Below are 13,005 nucleotides of genomic sequence, written 5' to 3' on the forward strand. Positions count from 1 at the left end.
GACTTTGGACAAACCACTTCACCATTATCAGCCTCAGTTTCCTTATCTGGAAAATGGGGATAATAATAGCACCCACCTCCCTGGGTTGTGAGGACCAAATGAGATAATCTTTGCAAAGAGCTTAGCACACAACAGGCACTATACAGATATTAGCTTTTACTTATATGGCACCTAGTTCAGAAGGTTGCTGTGAGGATTAAATGAATTAAGATTTGTAGGCTTAAAATGCACTGTTAAGTGCTGGCTATTATTATCATTATGATCAAAAGATCATAGATGCAGAACTAGAAGGAAATTTGGGACTCACTGGGTTTAAGCTCCTCATTTTACAGATGAAGAAATGGAGACTCAGAGAGGTTAAGTGACTTGCCCGGGGTCACACAGCTAAGGACTAGAATGTAGAATACTTTAAGGTTTGCAAAGTGCTTTACATAGATGATCTCATTTAACTCAGCTGGAAAGTGTCTGGTGCGGGATTTTTTTTGGGGCGGCAACTGGAGTTAAGTGACTTGCCCAAGGTCACAAAGCTAGTGAGTGTCTGAGGTCACATTTGAACTCAGGTCTTCTTGAATCCAGGGCCGTATTTTATCCACTGAGCCATGTAGCTACCTTTGGGGTGGGATCTGAACCCAGGTTTACGAGACTCTAAGGCCCGCCCTCTCCACATCTCTGTGATGCTCTATAGTAAGCACAGTGATTTGATCTTCTTTGGGGGGTAAGGAAAGGCTTGGGTTTTACATGTCGCTTTCTTTGCCACAAAAGCTGCTCGCTCTCATCACCTTCACTTGTAATGGAAATAAAGCAGTAAAAATGGAGGACAGGGAGAGTGTGGTCCTGCCATATTCCCAGTGTGTCCAGGGAACAAAAAGCAAAACCGCTGCTCTCTAAGTAATCCGCCCCTTTGACTGGAGCCAGCTAGAAAGTGAGAGCAAATCTCCTAGAGATCCACGTTCTGTCCACTCTGTCCATAGCAGCTGCTGCCCCCTTGTGGCTATTGATGACACAACTTCTCTCACTGTTTTTAAAGCACTTTATTAAAAAAGTTGATTTCATTTAACCTTCTCTTCCATGACTGTTTCTGTGACTCAGGGCTTGTTTATCTAAATGTGCAATTCTTGACACCTGAAAGCAAAAGCCAACATTACAGTTTCAGACAAAGGCCTGGGAGGATTCTTACACGGCTTGGGAAGGCTCTGCTGCCACAGGCAGGCTATGAGTCATTGGTGATAGGAGATAAAAAAGCCAACTAAAGGCTGCAGTGGAAGCAGCTAGGTGGCACAGTGGCTAGAGCACCGGCCCTGAAGTCAGGAGGACCTGAGCTCAAATGGGACCTCAGACTTGACACTTACAAGCTGTGTGACCCTGGGCAAGTCATTTAACTCCAATTGCCTAAAAAAAAGGCTGCAGCACAGGAGGTTAACCTGTCTCTGAGGGCCTGAGCACAAACGGAGGAGAAAAGTAAACTTCTAATTTGCTCCACAGTAGTGAGGGACGTCTGAGTAGTACTGTGGGATTTCAGAGACCAATGAGGAACACCACAGAAGACATCTCAATGGTCTGGGAAGAGGCTAAGGTTAAGTCTTGAGTCTTTCTATGCCCAGGATCGTGATTCTGGAGATAGAAAGGATTTGAGGCCATTAAGGCCTTATTTTATAGGTGAGGAAACTTAAAAAGGTTAAGTGATTTACCCAGTGCCCATCATGGAAGAGGGCCACAGCTAAGGACTCCGAGGGCAACAGAGACCTACAGTCCTCACCCTTTAGAAATGCAGAAACAATCTGTGAGCTCCTGGTGGCTATTTAGACTGTAACAAATAGAAATGGCCTGACTTTGAAGACAGTCACAATGAAAACTTCCATAGAATCAGTCTCAGAGCTGGGAACTCAACAGCTATCTAGTCTTAACTTATTCAGAAAAAAGAATTCCCACTATGTCACATCTGTTGAGTGGGTCTCCAGGCTTTGCTGGAAGTTCTTCAGGGAGGGGGCGGAGCCACCATGGCTGGGAGGCCAGCCCATTCCACTTCTGACCAGCTCTCATTGGCCTCAGGAAGCTGTGCCTTCCATTGAACCTAAATGTCTTTTCCCAACTTTCATCCATTGCTCCAAATTCTGCCCTCTGGGGCCAAGCACAGTAAGTTTAATTCTCCTCTCAGAAGACAAGTTTCTGATTAATAAGGTAGTAGAGCCTTAATTGGCTCATGGGCCGAAGGTTGTACAGATCTGCTTTAATATGAAGCAAGTATGGAATGAGATTTAAGATGGAGGCAGCAGGGTGTGGAAAGCATGCTAAATGACTGCACGTGTCTAACCTATATCAAACTGCTTGCCTCTCAACAAGGGGGGAGGGAAGGGAGAGAATTTGGAACTCCACTTATAAAGGAACTTTTAAAGGATGAATATAAAAAATTCTTCTTACATATAATTGAAGAAAAATAAAGTATATTGGGCTCAAAAAAAAGAAAGGAAGGAAAGAAGAGACAGAAAGAAAAAAAGAAAGCATGCTAAGCTTGAAGTTAGAAGACCTGAGTTCAAATTTGGCTCTGATCCTTACTACCAGTATGACTTTGGGCAAGTCACTTTGCCTACCTAGGCCTAACCTCCCTCATTTGGACAAGATCAGGGTTCAGAGAACTATATTTTTGTATGCCAATATTTTACCTAAAAATGAAAAAACTCATTCTTGGTCCTGTGGTTGTACAAAAGCAGGTGGTGAGCAGATTTAGCCAGGCTAGTCTTATGCCACCTCATTCACTATCGGGGTGGGGAACCTGTGGCCTTGAAGCCACATGCGGCCCTCTCGACTGAAGTTTCCCCATGCCTGCACTAGATGGTCTCCTGATGCCCTAAATCTTATGATCCCATGAACAGGAATGCCCAGGGATCGCCCTTTTAGAAAGGCAGGCTGAGTGTTAGGGTCACATCCCAGGTTCTTAGAGGTGCTATTTGAAGTCATCCAAGCTGCCCCAGCCACTGTTTGGTAGAGAGAGCTTTCAGTGAGACCTCGCCAATTCTCAATCTTCAAATCAGGGACCACAAGTATTCTTTCCACTGACTCACATTCAGATTGAGTGGAGCTGATGTCGGGCCAGGGAGGTTCCTAGACTTAAAGGAGGAGAATAGTGGACCTAACTCTCAGTGTTAATATCAGATGGTTTCCTAGGGCTCTGCTCCTCCTTGTCTACCCAAGTGACAGGAAAGAGAGAACCCTTCTGCTCCCCCAGGATTCCTTGAATCCCAGCCTTTGTAGTAAACCACTATATACCTAGGATCTGGCCTCAGACACTTACTAGCTGTGTGACCTCGGGCAAGTCACTTAACTAACCCTACTTGTGTCAGTTTCCTCATCTGTAAAATGGGGATAATAATAGCAATGGTAACAATATATTACTATGTAATGTTATATAATAGCAACAGTAACAATATATTGTTGTGTAATATATCATATGTTATATAACAATAGCGCCGACCTCCCAGTGTTGCTGTAAGAATTAGACAAGATAATAATTCTAAAGTACTTAACACAATGCCTGGCACATAGTACGTGCTATATAAATATTAACTATTGTTATTATTATTGTTAGGAGGATTATATAAAGTCCTACTTTAAGGCAGAGTAATTTACTCCAAAATCTCTTAGATTTCTATGAACCTTGGGCATACTACTACCTTTCAGTATGATGTCAAATGTTGTAGATATTAGTTATTTAGCAAACACTTGCTCTGCGTAGAATACTTGTGGAGTCCTGGGGGACATACAAAGTTTAGATAAATGTGGTTTCTTCCCTCATGGAAATTACAGAGTCTAGCGGGGAGATAAAATGCAACAAAATGTTCAACTGATACTTACTAAGCTTCATGACCCTGGGCAAGTCACTTAACCCTGTTTGCCTCAGTTTCTTCCTCTATAAAAAGGGCTGAAGAAGGAGATGGCAAACCACTCCAGTATCTCTGCCAAGAAAACCCCAAATGAGGTCGTGAAGAGCTGGACATGACTGAAATGACTCAACGACACCCAAACGATCATTTAGTTAAATTAGTACTGTAGTCAACTAGTTCAGAGGTGTCAAACTAGCTCCTAAATGTGGGCCCAAATTAAAATGTAATTGGAAAAATGTTTAACAAAATTAAAAAAAAAAACAACACAGATAATGTTAAGTTGCACTTTTCTAAGTCAATACGCAGATCTGTTTCTATTAGAATTTGACACCATTGAATTAGACAATAGGTGAAATCATACCCCCCAGTGTCGAAAATATCAGACTGGGAAAGTAGTATGCCAGCAGTGGTAGAGTGGAATGTTAGGCTTGAAACCAGGAAGATCAGAGTTCAAATCCTGTCTCTGACACTTATTAGCTGTGGACCCTGGGGCAAGTCACTTAAGGTCTATGTGTCTCTGACAGCAAACCAGGATCATAGAATCACAGACTTAGAGCAGAAAGGGGTTCATCTCGTTCAGGGGTCCTTAACCATTTTTGGTGTGCTGGCAATCTGGTGAAGTCTGTGGATCCCTTCTAAGAATGTTTTTAAATGCGTAAAATACATAAAACCAATTATCTTACAATATAGTTATTGAAATATTAAAAAACAACAAGAAGTCAACTGATTCCTAACCTTTAGGTTAGGAACCCCTGATTGAGTCCAACCCCTAGAGGTTGAGTGACCTGCCCTGGGTGACACAGCTAGGAAGTACTTAATGTGGGATTTGAACCCTGGCCTTCCTCCCTCTACGTCCCACATTATCCACTTCACTCTGCCAAGTGATAGGTCTCTATCTGCTTGGTGGACAGAATAATTCCCACATCAAAAGTTCCCTACAGCTGACCAAATCACAGAACCTTCCCATATTTGCATAACCTATTAACTTAGATATTCTTCCTTAAAGAAAAATTATTCATAGAGTTTTGAAATAGAAATATTACAAGTTAAACGAGCCAAAGCATCGTTAAGTGACTAACCAGTCCTTTCTAAGCTCCTACAATTTGTTTTAAACAGCCATTTAAAATTGTTACTGAATGAGTCTTACAAAGTGGTATATTTTACAAAGTCTGGTTCGAAGAGAGCTTGGAGGGAATCCAGTCAAACTCCATCTTTTTATGGATGAGGAAATAGTCTAACTTGCCTTAAGCCATACAGGTAGTAAAGAGCTGAGCTAGTATCTGAAGCCAAGTCCCTTGAGTCTAAAATCAACAAATCTGGTGAGCTCGGCCTGGTGGTATGGGCCTGAAGGCCCTGCTACTGAGGAGACTGGAGCTGGTGGCTGACTTGAGCTGGGGAATTCTAAGCTGTAAAGTAGAGCTAAAACAGATGCCTTCTAGCTGTGTGATCCTGGGCAGGTCCCTCAAACTCTCTGGGCCTCAGTTTCTCAACTGTAAAATAAAGGGGTTGGATTCAATCAGGGAGTCCTAACTTGGAGGCTAGAGCAGGCTAGGAATCTGTACTCTTGCTCTTTTTTTTTCTGTTCACACAAAATTTGGCACCAATAAAGTAAGCCCCTGGGAATGGCGGCAAGAAAACTGGCTTAAACTAGTCTAAGTCAAAAATGGAGCACGTTGAAGCTTTTCTGTTCTTCAGCAGTGAGATAGGGCCCATGAATGGCCACCGTACTTTCAGCCTCTGTTAGATGGGGAAATCTAGTCTCAAAAAAACAAAAGGTTTCTCCTGCTTTTTTGAATAACTGGAAATATGCTTCCCATATTCATAATCTGGTTTAAATTTAAAGTACACATCCTATTTTGCTTTAAACACAATCTCTTTTACTCTGTCCTTTAGATAAGTTATCAGTGGTCAGTTAGGGCAGCTAGGTGGTGCTGTGGATAGAGCACTGGGTCTGGCATCAGGAATACCTGAGTTCAAATCCAGCCTCAGACACTTACTAGCTGTATGACTTTGGACAAGTCACTTCATCCTGTTTGCCTCAGTTTCCTCATCTGTAAAATGAGCTGGAGAAGGAAATGGCAAAGCACTCCAGTATCTTTGCCAAGAAAACTCCAAATGGGGTCACAGAGAGTCGTTCACAACCGAAATGACTCAACGACAACAAAAAATCAGTGGCTAGTATCTCTCCTTCTCTTTCTAAACCAGGCAGAGCAAATAACACCTCTTCAAATAAAACTTTACTCACTGGTCTTAGTGAAAAATGGGAGTACTTCCAAAAATGAAAATCTGAATTCATTTCTCATTGCGTCAGAAAGCAAAGACTCGGGAAACATTATATATAATGTTTGGGAGGAGGAGGAAATTGGGGTTAAGTGACTTGCCCAGGCTAACACAGCTAGTAAGTATCCGAGGTCATATTTGATCTCAGGTCCTCCTGATTCCAGGGCCACTGTTCAATGCATTGTACCACCTAGGGGCCCCATCATTGCACATAATGTAAGACTCTTCTAGATCTATGATCAGTTTTGCTGAATTTTTTTTTCTCCCCCCTTAAATTTTTTTTGTTTATAAGGGCTCACTTTCTAGGAAGAGAAAGGGAGGGACATACTGGGAAATATAAGAAATGGCAAAACAAAATACGTTAAAAAATTTTTAAAGAAAAAATGTTAAAGTCATGCCTGGGGTAGAGAAGCATTCCAGGCACGTACCAGTCACCATGCATAGCTAAGCACCATGTTGTCTAAGCAGCCACCCTCAATGTCACAAGCTGACCAAAGGGTGCTCTCAGTTCACATGTCCCCAAAAGCCCTAGGGGCCTTAGGGACCTAACTTTGGAGTGCAGTGAGTAAAAGCTGGGAGGGCCATGGATAGCTAGAGGACTCCAGGCAAGGAGGAGTAGAGAGAGTTGGAGAAATCCACTGTCCCCCTCCTTTTTTCAGGCTGGCAAATGGCTTTACTGAGTTCTTGACTGTTCAGGAAAGGCATCTTCTACACATTTTACATCTGTTTATATGTGTACATGTTGCACAATTACTGTGTATCTATTCGTATGTGTACATGTTATCTCCTCCATTAAGAGTATACTGCTTGAGGGCTTGCCTGATTTATTTTTGTCTTTGTAGCCTGATTGCCAAGCACAGCCCTAGGCACATAGCAGGTGGTTAATAAATGCTTATTGATTGATTGGTAGTTCTCACTCTGCTTTATGACCCTGAGCTTTCCCTCTCTGGGCATCAGCTTCCTATCTATAAGATTAGATGATTTCTGAGGTCTCTCCCAACATTCTATGATTCTCCTCCTTCTGTTCTGCCAAGCTTAATATGAAAACACCTCCTGTCTGCACTTTAAAGATAATAATCTAAAATCAGGTCCTGGGGAGATTGTGCATGTCGAATACTTAACAGAGAAACAGTAAAGCACACGGGCTAAATGTCTGGCCAGTAAGAGCTGGGTTCAAATCTCACCTCTGACACATACTAGCTACATGACCACGAATAAAACAATCTCAGCTGTTTTGTCTTAAGAGACTATATAGCTGAGTAACAAATCTGCATCAAACTTCTGGAGGAAGTTTTCAGACCAAGAGCTCCCTACGCTGATGAAATCAGTGTAGTAAAGTAGAATAAGCATTTCTTCTGGAATCTGAGGATAGAGGTTCAAATTCTGCCTTTGATAAATTCCTGTTTTGAATTTATTCAATTAATGTTTAAAAAAATGTTACTACATGACAATAATTTAAATCAGACAACACATATATTCTACTATCTGAGTGACTGGTGACAAGTCATTGAGTCACTGACTTTCCCTGGGCTTTAATTTTCTCATTTATAAGATGAGAGGGTTGGGCTAGATGGTCTCTGAGCCAGAGCTGATTCTATGATCCTACAACCCAGGTCCAGATCCAAAAAGAAGAAAGAGGCTATCAGAGTCTGGAGGTATATAATTCACAAACACACACCTTTGAAGACTCGCTGATCTTGTATGGACGAGACACTCTTGTCTGTCTGGCCCCCTCCATTATAAAGTGATTGGGAGTATTCCTACAACAATAGAAAAGAGCATTATTGAGCATACAATAGTATTGTCATTTACTAAATTCACATGGAACTGGCATACAGATACAGTCACTAGAAGCAAAAGGGTGGGAAGCCATGGAAAGAATGAGGAGACTAGACTTTAAGATAGAGATGGAATCTAATTACCAGTTTTCTTTTAAATCAAGTTATAGTGAAGAATCACACGTAGTTAATGAATACTCTCCATCTTCTATTTCCCAGAATACCCATCTGCAAATCATCGCCATATCTTTTGTGGCCTGTTGGCCATGACACATGCAGCTCTGTCCCTTGTCTGAATCAGAACCCCTAAAAGGAGGATTGATGCGGGCGTCTGAAGGAATCCTAAGAATGAATATGTATGTGTTATGTATACACAAACATTATTGAATGGCTAAATACATTTTAGAAAATTTCTTAGAAAAGTGTGACCTTAGGGGCAGCTAGGTGGCAGAGTAGATAGAGCACAGGCCCTGGAGTCAGGAGAACCTGAGTTCAGATCCAATCTCAGACACTCACATGCTACTTAGCCCCCCCCCCCAAAAAAAAAACACCCAAACAAACTGTGGCCTTGCTCAAATTTCAAGGTGTAGGCAGGACAATGTGTATTGGAAACATAAGTTCAACAATTATTAAGTGCCAATTGTATGGGTACAAAGATAAAAATGAAAGTTCTTGCCTTCAAGGGGTACCCTGCCTATTGAGGTGGGGGTGAGGACATCAATGGTAAGTGTTTGTTGAATTAAGGAGGATTCTGGTACATTGCTCTGTCAAAGTGGTAACTTTAGGCAAGTCACTTGACTCCTATGGGCTGTATTTTCCTCATCTGTAAAGTGAGCCAGGTAGATCTGATCATCTCTGGGGTTCCTGGCATCTCTACCAGTCCACAAAACCGGGCAGATAGCTGTTGATAGGTTTTGTGGGGGAAGAAGAAATATGGAAGACAGGCGCACACAAGGAGTGGGCAGGGGAAGATCAGTTAGGTAACCCAAAGCACTGCCCTCTTACCTGGCCTGACTTCAGCAGATTATCTGGGGGTTGAACTGCCTAAGTACAGGGTAACCTGGAGAAGGTCCAGGTATTGCCCCGTGGAAGAGTAAGAACCAGCCACCCAGATTGCAAGGCAAGCAGGCATGAGCTCAACACTTGTTCAGGGCCCACTGGGACCAGGAGAAAAGGGCTGGCAGTCTTTAAGATTCAATTTTCTGGGTGGAGTAAGTCCAGAAAAAAATAAAGGCAGGTTTTACCTGAAGGTCCTGCTCCCACCTCAAGGGATCGCACAGGACAATAGCCGCAGATTCAGAGGATATGGGTTCAAATTCTGGCTTTGCTACCTACTGGGTAACCCTGAGCAAATGACTTGCTCACTCTGGAGTTCAATCTCCTCCTCTATTAAAAAAAAGGGGATTGAAAGAGGGGGCTAAGGTCCCTCCTACCTCTAAGTTCTATGACCTAAGTAGAGGAATCCAGCGCTAAGCTCCGTATCCTCCCCCGAGCTTCTTAAGCAGTTCTTCAGGGGCTGCCCTGGCAATTCTGGGTAACGGGGGGCGGCGGTTCCTGGCTATGGACAGGCAGTTCTCTCTCTACTTCCCCCCACATACACCCACACATCCAAATCCCAGCCATCCAAAGCCTTCCCTTCGCCAAAAACAAAATAACTCCCCCCACCCCCCCAACCCAAACAAACCGCGTTCCCTTCCAAGATCTAAACATTCATTAAACAGCTACTGCGTACAGGCTCGGGGGGGAGAGACAAAGTTTGGGTAAAACACCATCCCTGCTCTCAACTAGCTTGCAGTCTAGTTGGAGGACAAGACACAAAGGAAAACAGAAGAAAAGGCGCCTATTCAACAGATTTGAGGAATTTACTTTAACCCAAAACGCACAACTGGATCATTAAGATTTACATTCTTGTAGGGGGCTGGGCTCTAGACTTGACAACCCAGGCAGAGGTAAGGAGGCGGGAGGGGGGAGGGAGGTCAGCCAGCTGAAAGGCAGGGATAAAGATTCTGGGTCCAAGCTGGACCTCTGACTGCAAGGGGAATTGGAGTGGGGGTTTCCATGCATTGAGAAGGGGGCAGCTGGACCAAAGGATGCAAAGTGAGAACGGAGGGAGGAAGGGAGGAAGGGCAGGAGGCTCGGGAGCTGGCAGAGGAGACAAGCGGACCAACCTGCGGAGGTGAGCGCGGCGCGGGCGGCCGCCACTACAGGCTGGCCGGAGCAGCACCGCCGGCTCCCGGGCTGAATCCCGATCCCCGGCCGGAGCGGCCGGGCGGCAGCAGCGCGGCCGGCCCTCCACCGGCTAGGTCCACAGCCATGGCTCCGCCAGGAAGTGCTGGGCCGAGTGAAGCGGAGGCCGGGCCAATGAGCGCGCTGGAAGCGAGGGGCGGGGGCCCTGGAAGAGGTGGGCTCAGCTCGGGGCCAGCTGACGCCGCCCGGCCGCAAACAAACAACCAGCCAGCCGGCCGCCTCCGCCTCTCCTTCCTCCCTTCGCCCTCCTCCATCCTCCCTCCTCCCCCTCCTCCTCTTCCTCCTCCTTGCTCCCTCCTTTTCTACCTCCTCTCTTCTTCCTCCTTCGTTTTTCTCCCTCTTCCTCCTTCCCTCCTCCCTTCTCCCTCTTCTTCCTCCCTCCTCTCTCCTTTCTTCCTCCTCTTTCTCCGTCCTCCTCCTCCCTCCTCCCTTTTCCCTCCACTTACCTTCCTCTCTTCTCCCTCCTCTGTTTTTCCTTCTCCTTCGCCCCTCCTTCTCCCTCCTCTTCCCTTCTCCCTCCTCCTCTTCCCTTCTCTTCCCTTCCTTTCCCCTACTCTTTCTCCCCCACATCCTTCCTCTCTCCTTTTCCTCTTCTTTCTCCTCCCTCCTCTCCTCTGTCCTTCTTCCCTTCCTCTCCCTCTCTCCTCCTCCCTCTTCTTTCCTTCTCTTCTTCTATCTTCCTCTCCTCTCCCTCTTTCCTCTCCCTCCTCCCTCCCAAAAGTCCAGGGGGGCTTTTGACCTGGATGGGGCCCTGCTGCTGACCCACTTGGGGCAGGCATAGTGTGGGTAGGGTGGACAGGGGGAAGGAAATCTTTGGAACCCAGTATCTCAAGACCATAGAATTTACGGCTGGAGGGGACTCTCCTACTCCAGACTCCCCCCCCCCTTTTTTTCAAATGAGGAAACTGAGAGCTATACTCCTAGGTGCTGGGTGTGAAGTGATTTAGAATTCCGGGATGATAGAGTCAGAGCTGGAAGAGACCTTAGAAATCATATAACCCAACTTAGAAGTCATATAGCCCAACTCATTTGACACATAAGGAAACTGAGGCAGGCCATTAGAATATGTGTTCCTGAAGGCCAGGGACTGTTTTTGACCTTTTTTACATCCCAAGCTCTTAGCACAATGCCCGGCACATAATAGGCATTTAATAAATACTTGTTTACTGACTGAATGACTGGCTCCAGAGAGTGGCTATGGCAGGTGTGGTGAAGCCAGGTTCTCAGACTCCAAATCCCTCAGTCTTTCCACGCCAGGCAGGCTCTCACTCACTGCTAAGTGCCAGAGTTAGGACTTGATCCCGTGCTGTCAGTTCTAAGACCAGTTCTCTTTCCAGGCCACCAAAACCTGAGATAACAATTGTAAACTCCAGGAGATGCAATGCAAACAGCAGATACTCCACAGTGAGACTCAACTTGCTCACAAAAGTCTGTATTTCAATGGCCAAGACAGGATTTGAACCCAGGTCAGCCAGTCAATAACCATTTATAGAGTGATACTTTGTTCCAGGTAAAATGCTAAGTCCTGGGGGTTACAAAGAAAGGCAAAAGACAGTTTCTGCTCTCAAGGAGCTCGCAGAACTCGGACAGGGAAGCAATGTGGAAACAGCTCTATAAAAACAGTGTTCTTTCCATGATTCTAGACCATCTCATTGAGGCCCCACAAGTAGCAAATAACAGAGATGGGATTCTAGGCACAGAGAGAAGAAAGTGACCCAATTTTTATACTCCTTTTTAATCATTGGAAGTCTTGGATATTTCTATGTTCATTATTGTCAGGTTTTTGTTTGTTTTGTTTTGTTTTGCCCAGGCCTATGATTCCAAAGGTATATAGGGAGCTCCCAGATGAGAAAACTCCCTTTCCCCATGGAAATCAGCAATATTTTCAATTTATAGAGTTGCCTAGGGAATTGGAACGTTGACTTACTCTGGGTACATAATATGTGTCAGAGACAAGAACACAGACTTTGAGGGCAGCTCTCCATGTTTTCTTCGGACAGGTTGTACCTCATTTTTCTCAAACAGCATTATTGCCAGCAGGCATAACTGTGCTCCTAGAGATGTTGTCATCCTTTTTCTAGAAGTCTGGGACCCAAAAGGCCTGATGTTTCTTTGGCATGATTTTTCCTGCTTTCTTGTTGGGACCCGCTTCTGCCAACCTGGGAAAATCTTGGTTTATAGCTGGTTAGATAGGGAAGGGACTTTAGAAACTGCTGAACCTAATCTGCTCATTTTACAGAGGAAGAAACTGAGGCCCAGAGAGATTAAAGAAATTAACTTAAATAAGGAGTGCCAGAGTTGGGACTCAAACCCAGGTCACTGAACTCCTGGCCTTGTGCTGTATCCGGTGTACCACACTGCCTTGCTAACGCTAGGCAGCTGAGAAGACCGAGTCTGAATCTGGATGGCAAACACTAAGCACCTAGCCTAGGTGTCTGTGGTCATGTTGGCAGCTGATTGAATTAGGCACCATTAGGAAAAGATCTGCCTGGATCCACTTAAGCTCGTCCCTAGCCCCAAGCTTCTCTGATCAGTGCCTTAGGGAACAGCTGGCTTGAATTTATAAAGCTCTTTAAGGTTTGCAAAGCGCTTTGCAAATATCATTTCATTTTATCTTCACAAAAGAAGAAAAAAACCCCAGGGTAGCAGGTGCTATCATTACCCTATCCTGTTGTTGTTCATCCATCCTTCATCTCTAAGAGGACCAATGACATCATGAGGGTGATGTCTTGACTCGCATGTGAAACCCGATGTGGATGTGGAAACTGAGGCAGACAGAGGTTAAGTGATTTGCTCAGAGTCACATAACTAGTGAGCTAGTG

General features: G+C 44.7%; 1 protein-coding gene across 1 annotated transcript in view; it reads right to left on the minus strand.

The window, feature by feature from the left end:
- KLHL36 (kelch like family member 36) overlaps window positions 1-10,277 on the minus strand; it is a 25,966-nt gene extending 15,689 nt beyond the window's left edge. Inside the window, 2 exon segments of the mRNA XM_078149402.1 lie at window positions 7,837-7,918; window positions 10,105-10,277. Coding sequence (XP_078005528.1) covers window positions 7,837-7,896 — 60 coding nt within the window. The 5' untranslated portion in view covers window positions 7,897-7,918; window positions 10,105-10,277.
- Between the last annotated feature and the right edge of the window lie 2,728 nt (window positions 10,278-13,005).

Source organism: Phascolarctos cinereus, unplaced genomic scaffold (genome assembly GCF_003287225.1).
Source record: "Phascolarctos cinereus isolate Bilbo 61053 unplaced genomic scaffold, phaCin_HiC Scaffold_2;HRSCAF=192, whole genome shotgun sequence".
Lineage (NCBI taxonomy): Eukaryota > Metazoa > Chordata > Mammalia > Diprotodontia > Phascolarctidae > Phascolarctos > Phascolarctos cinereus.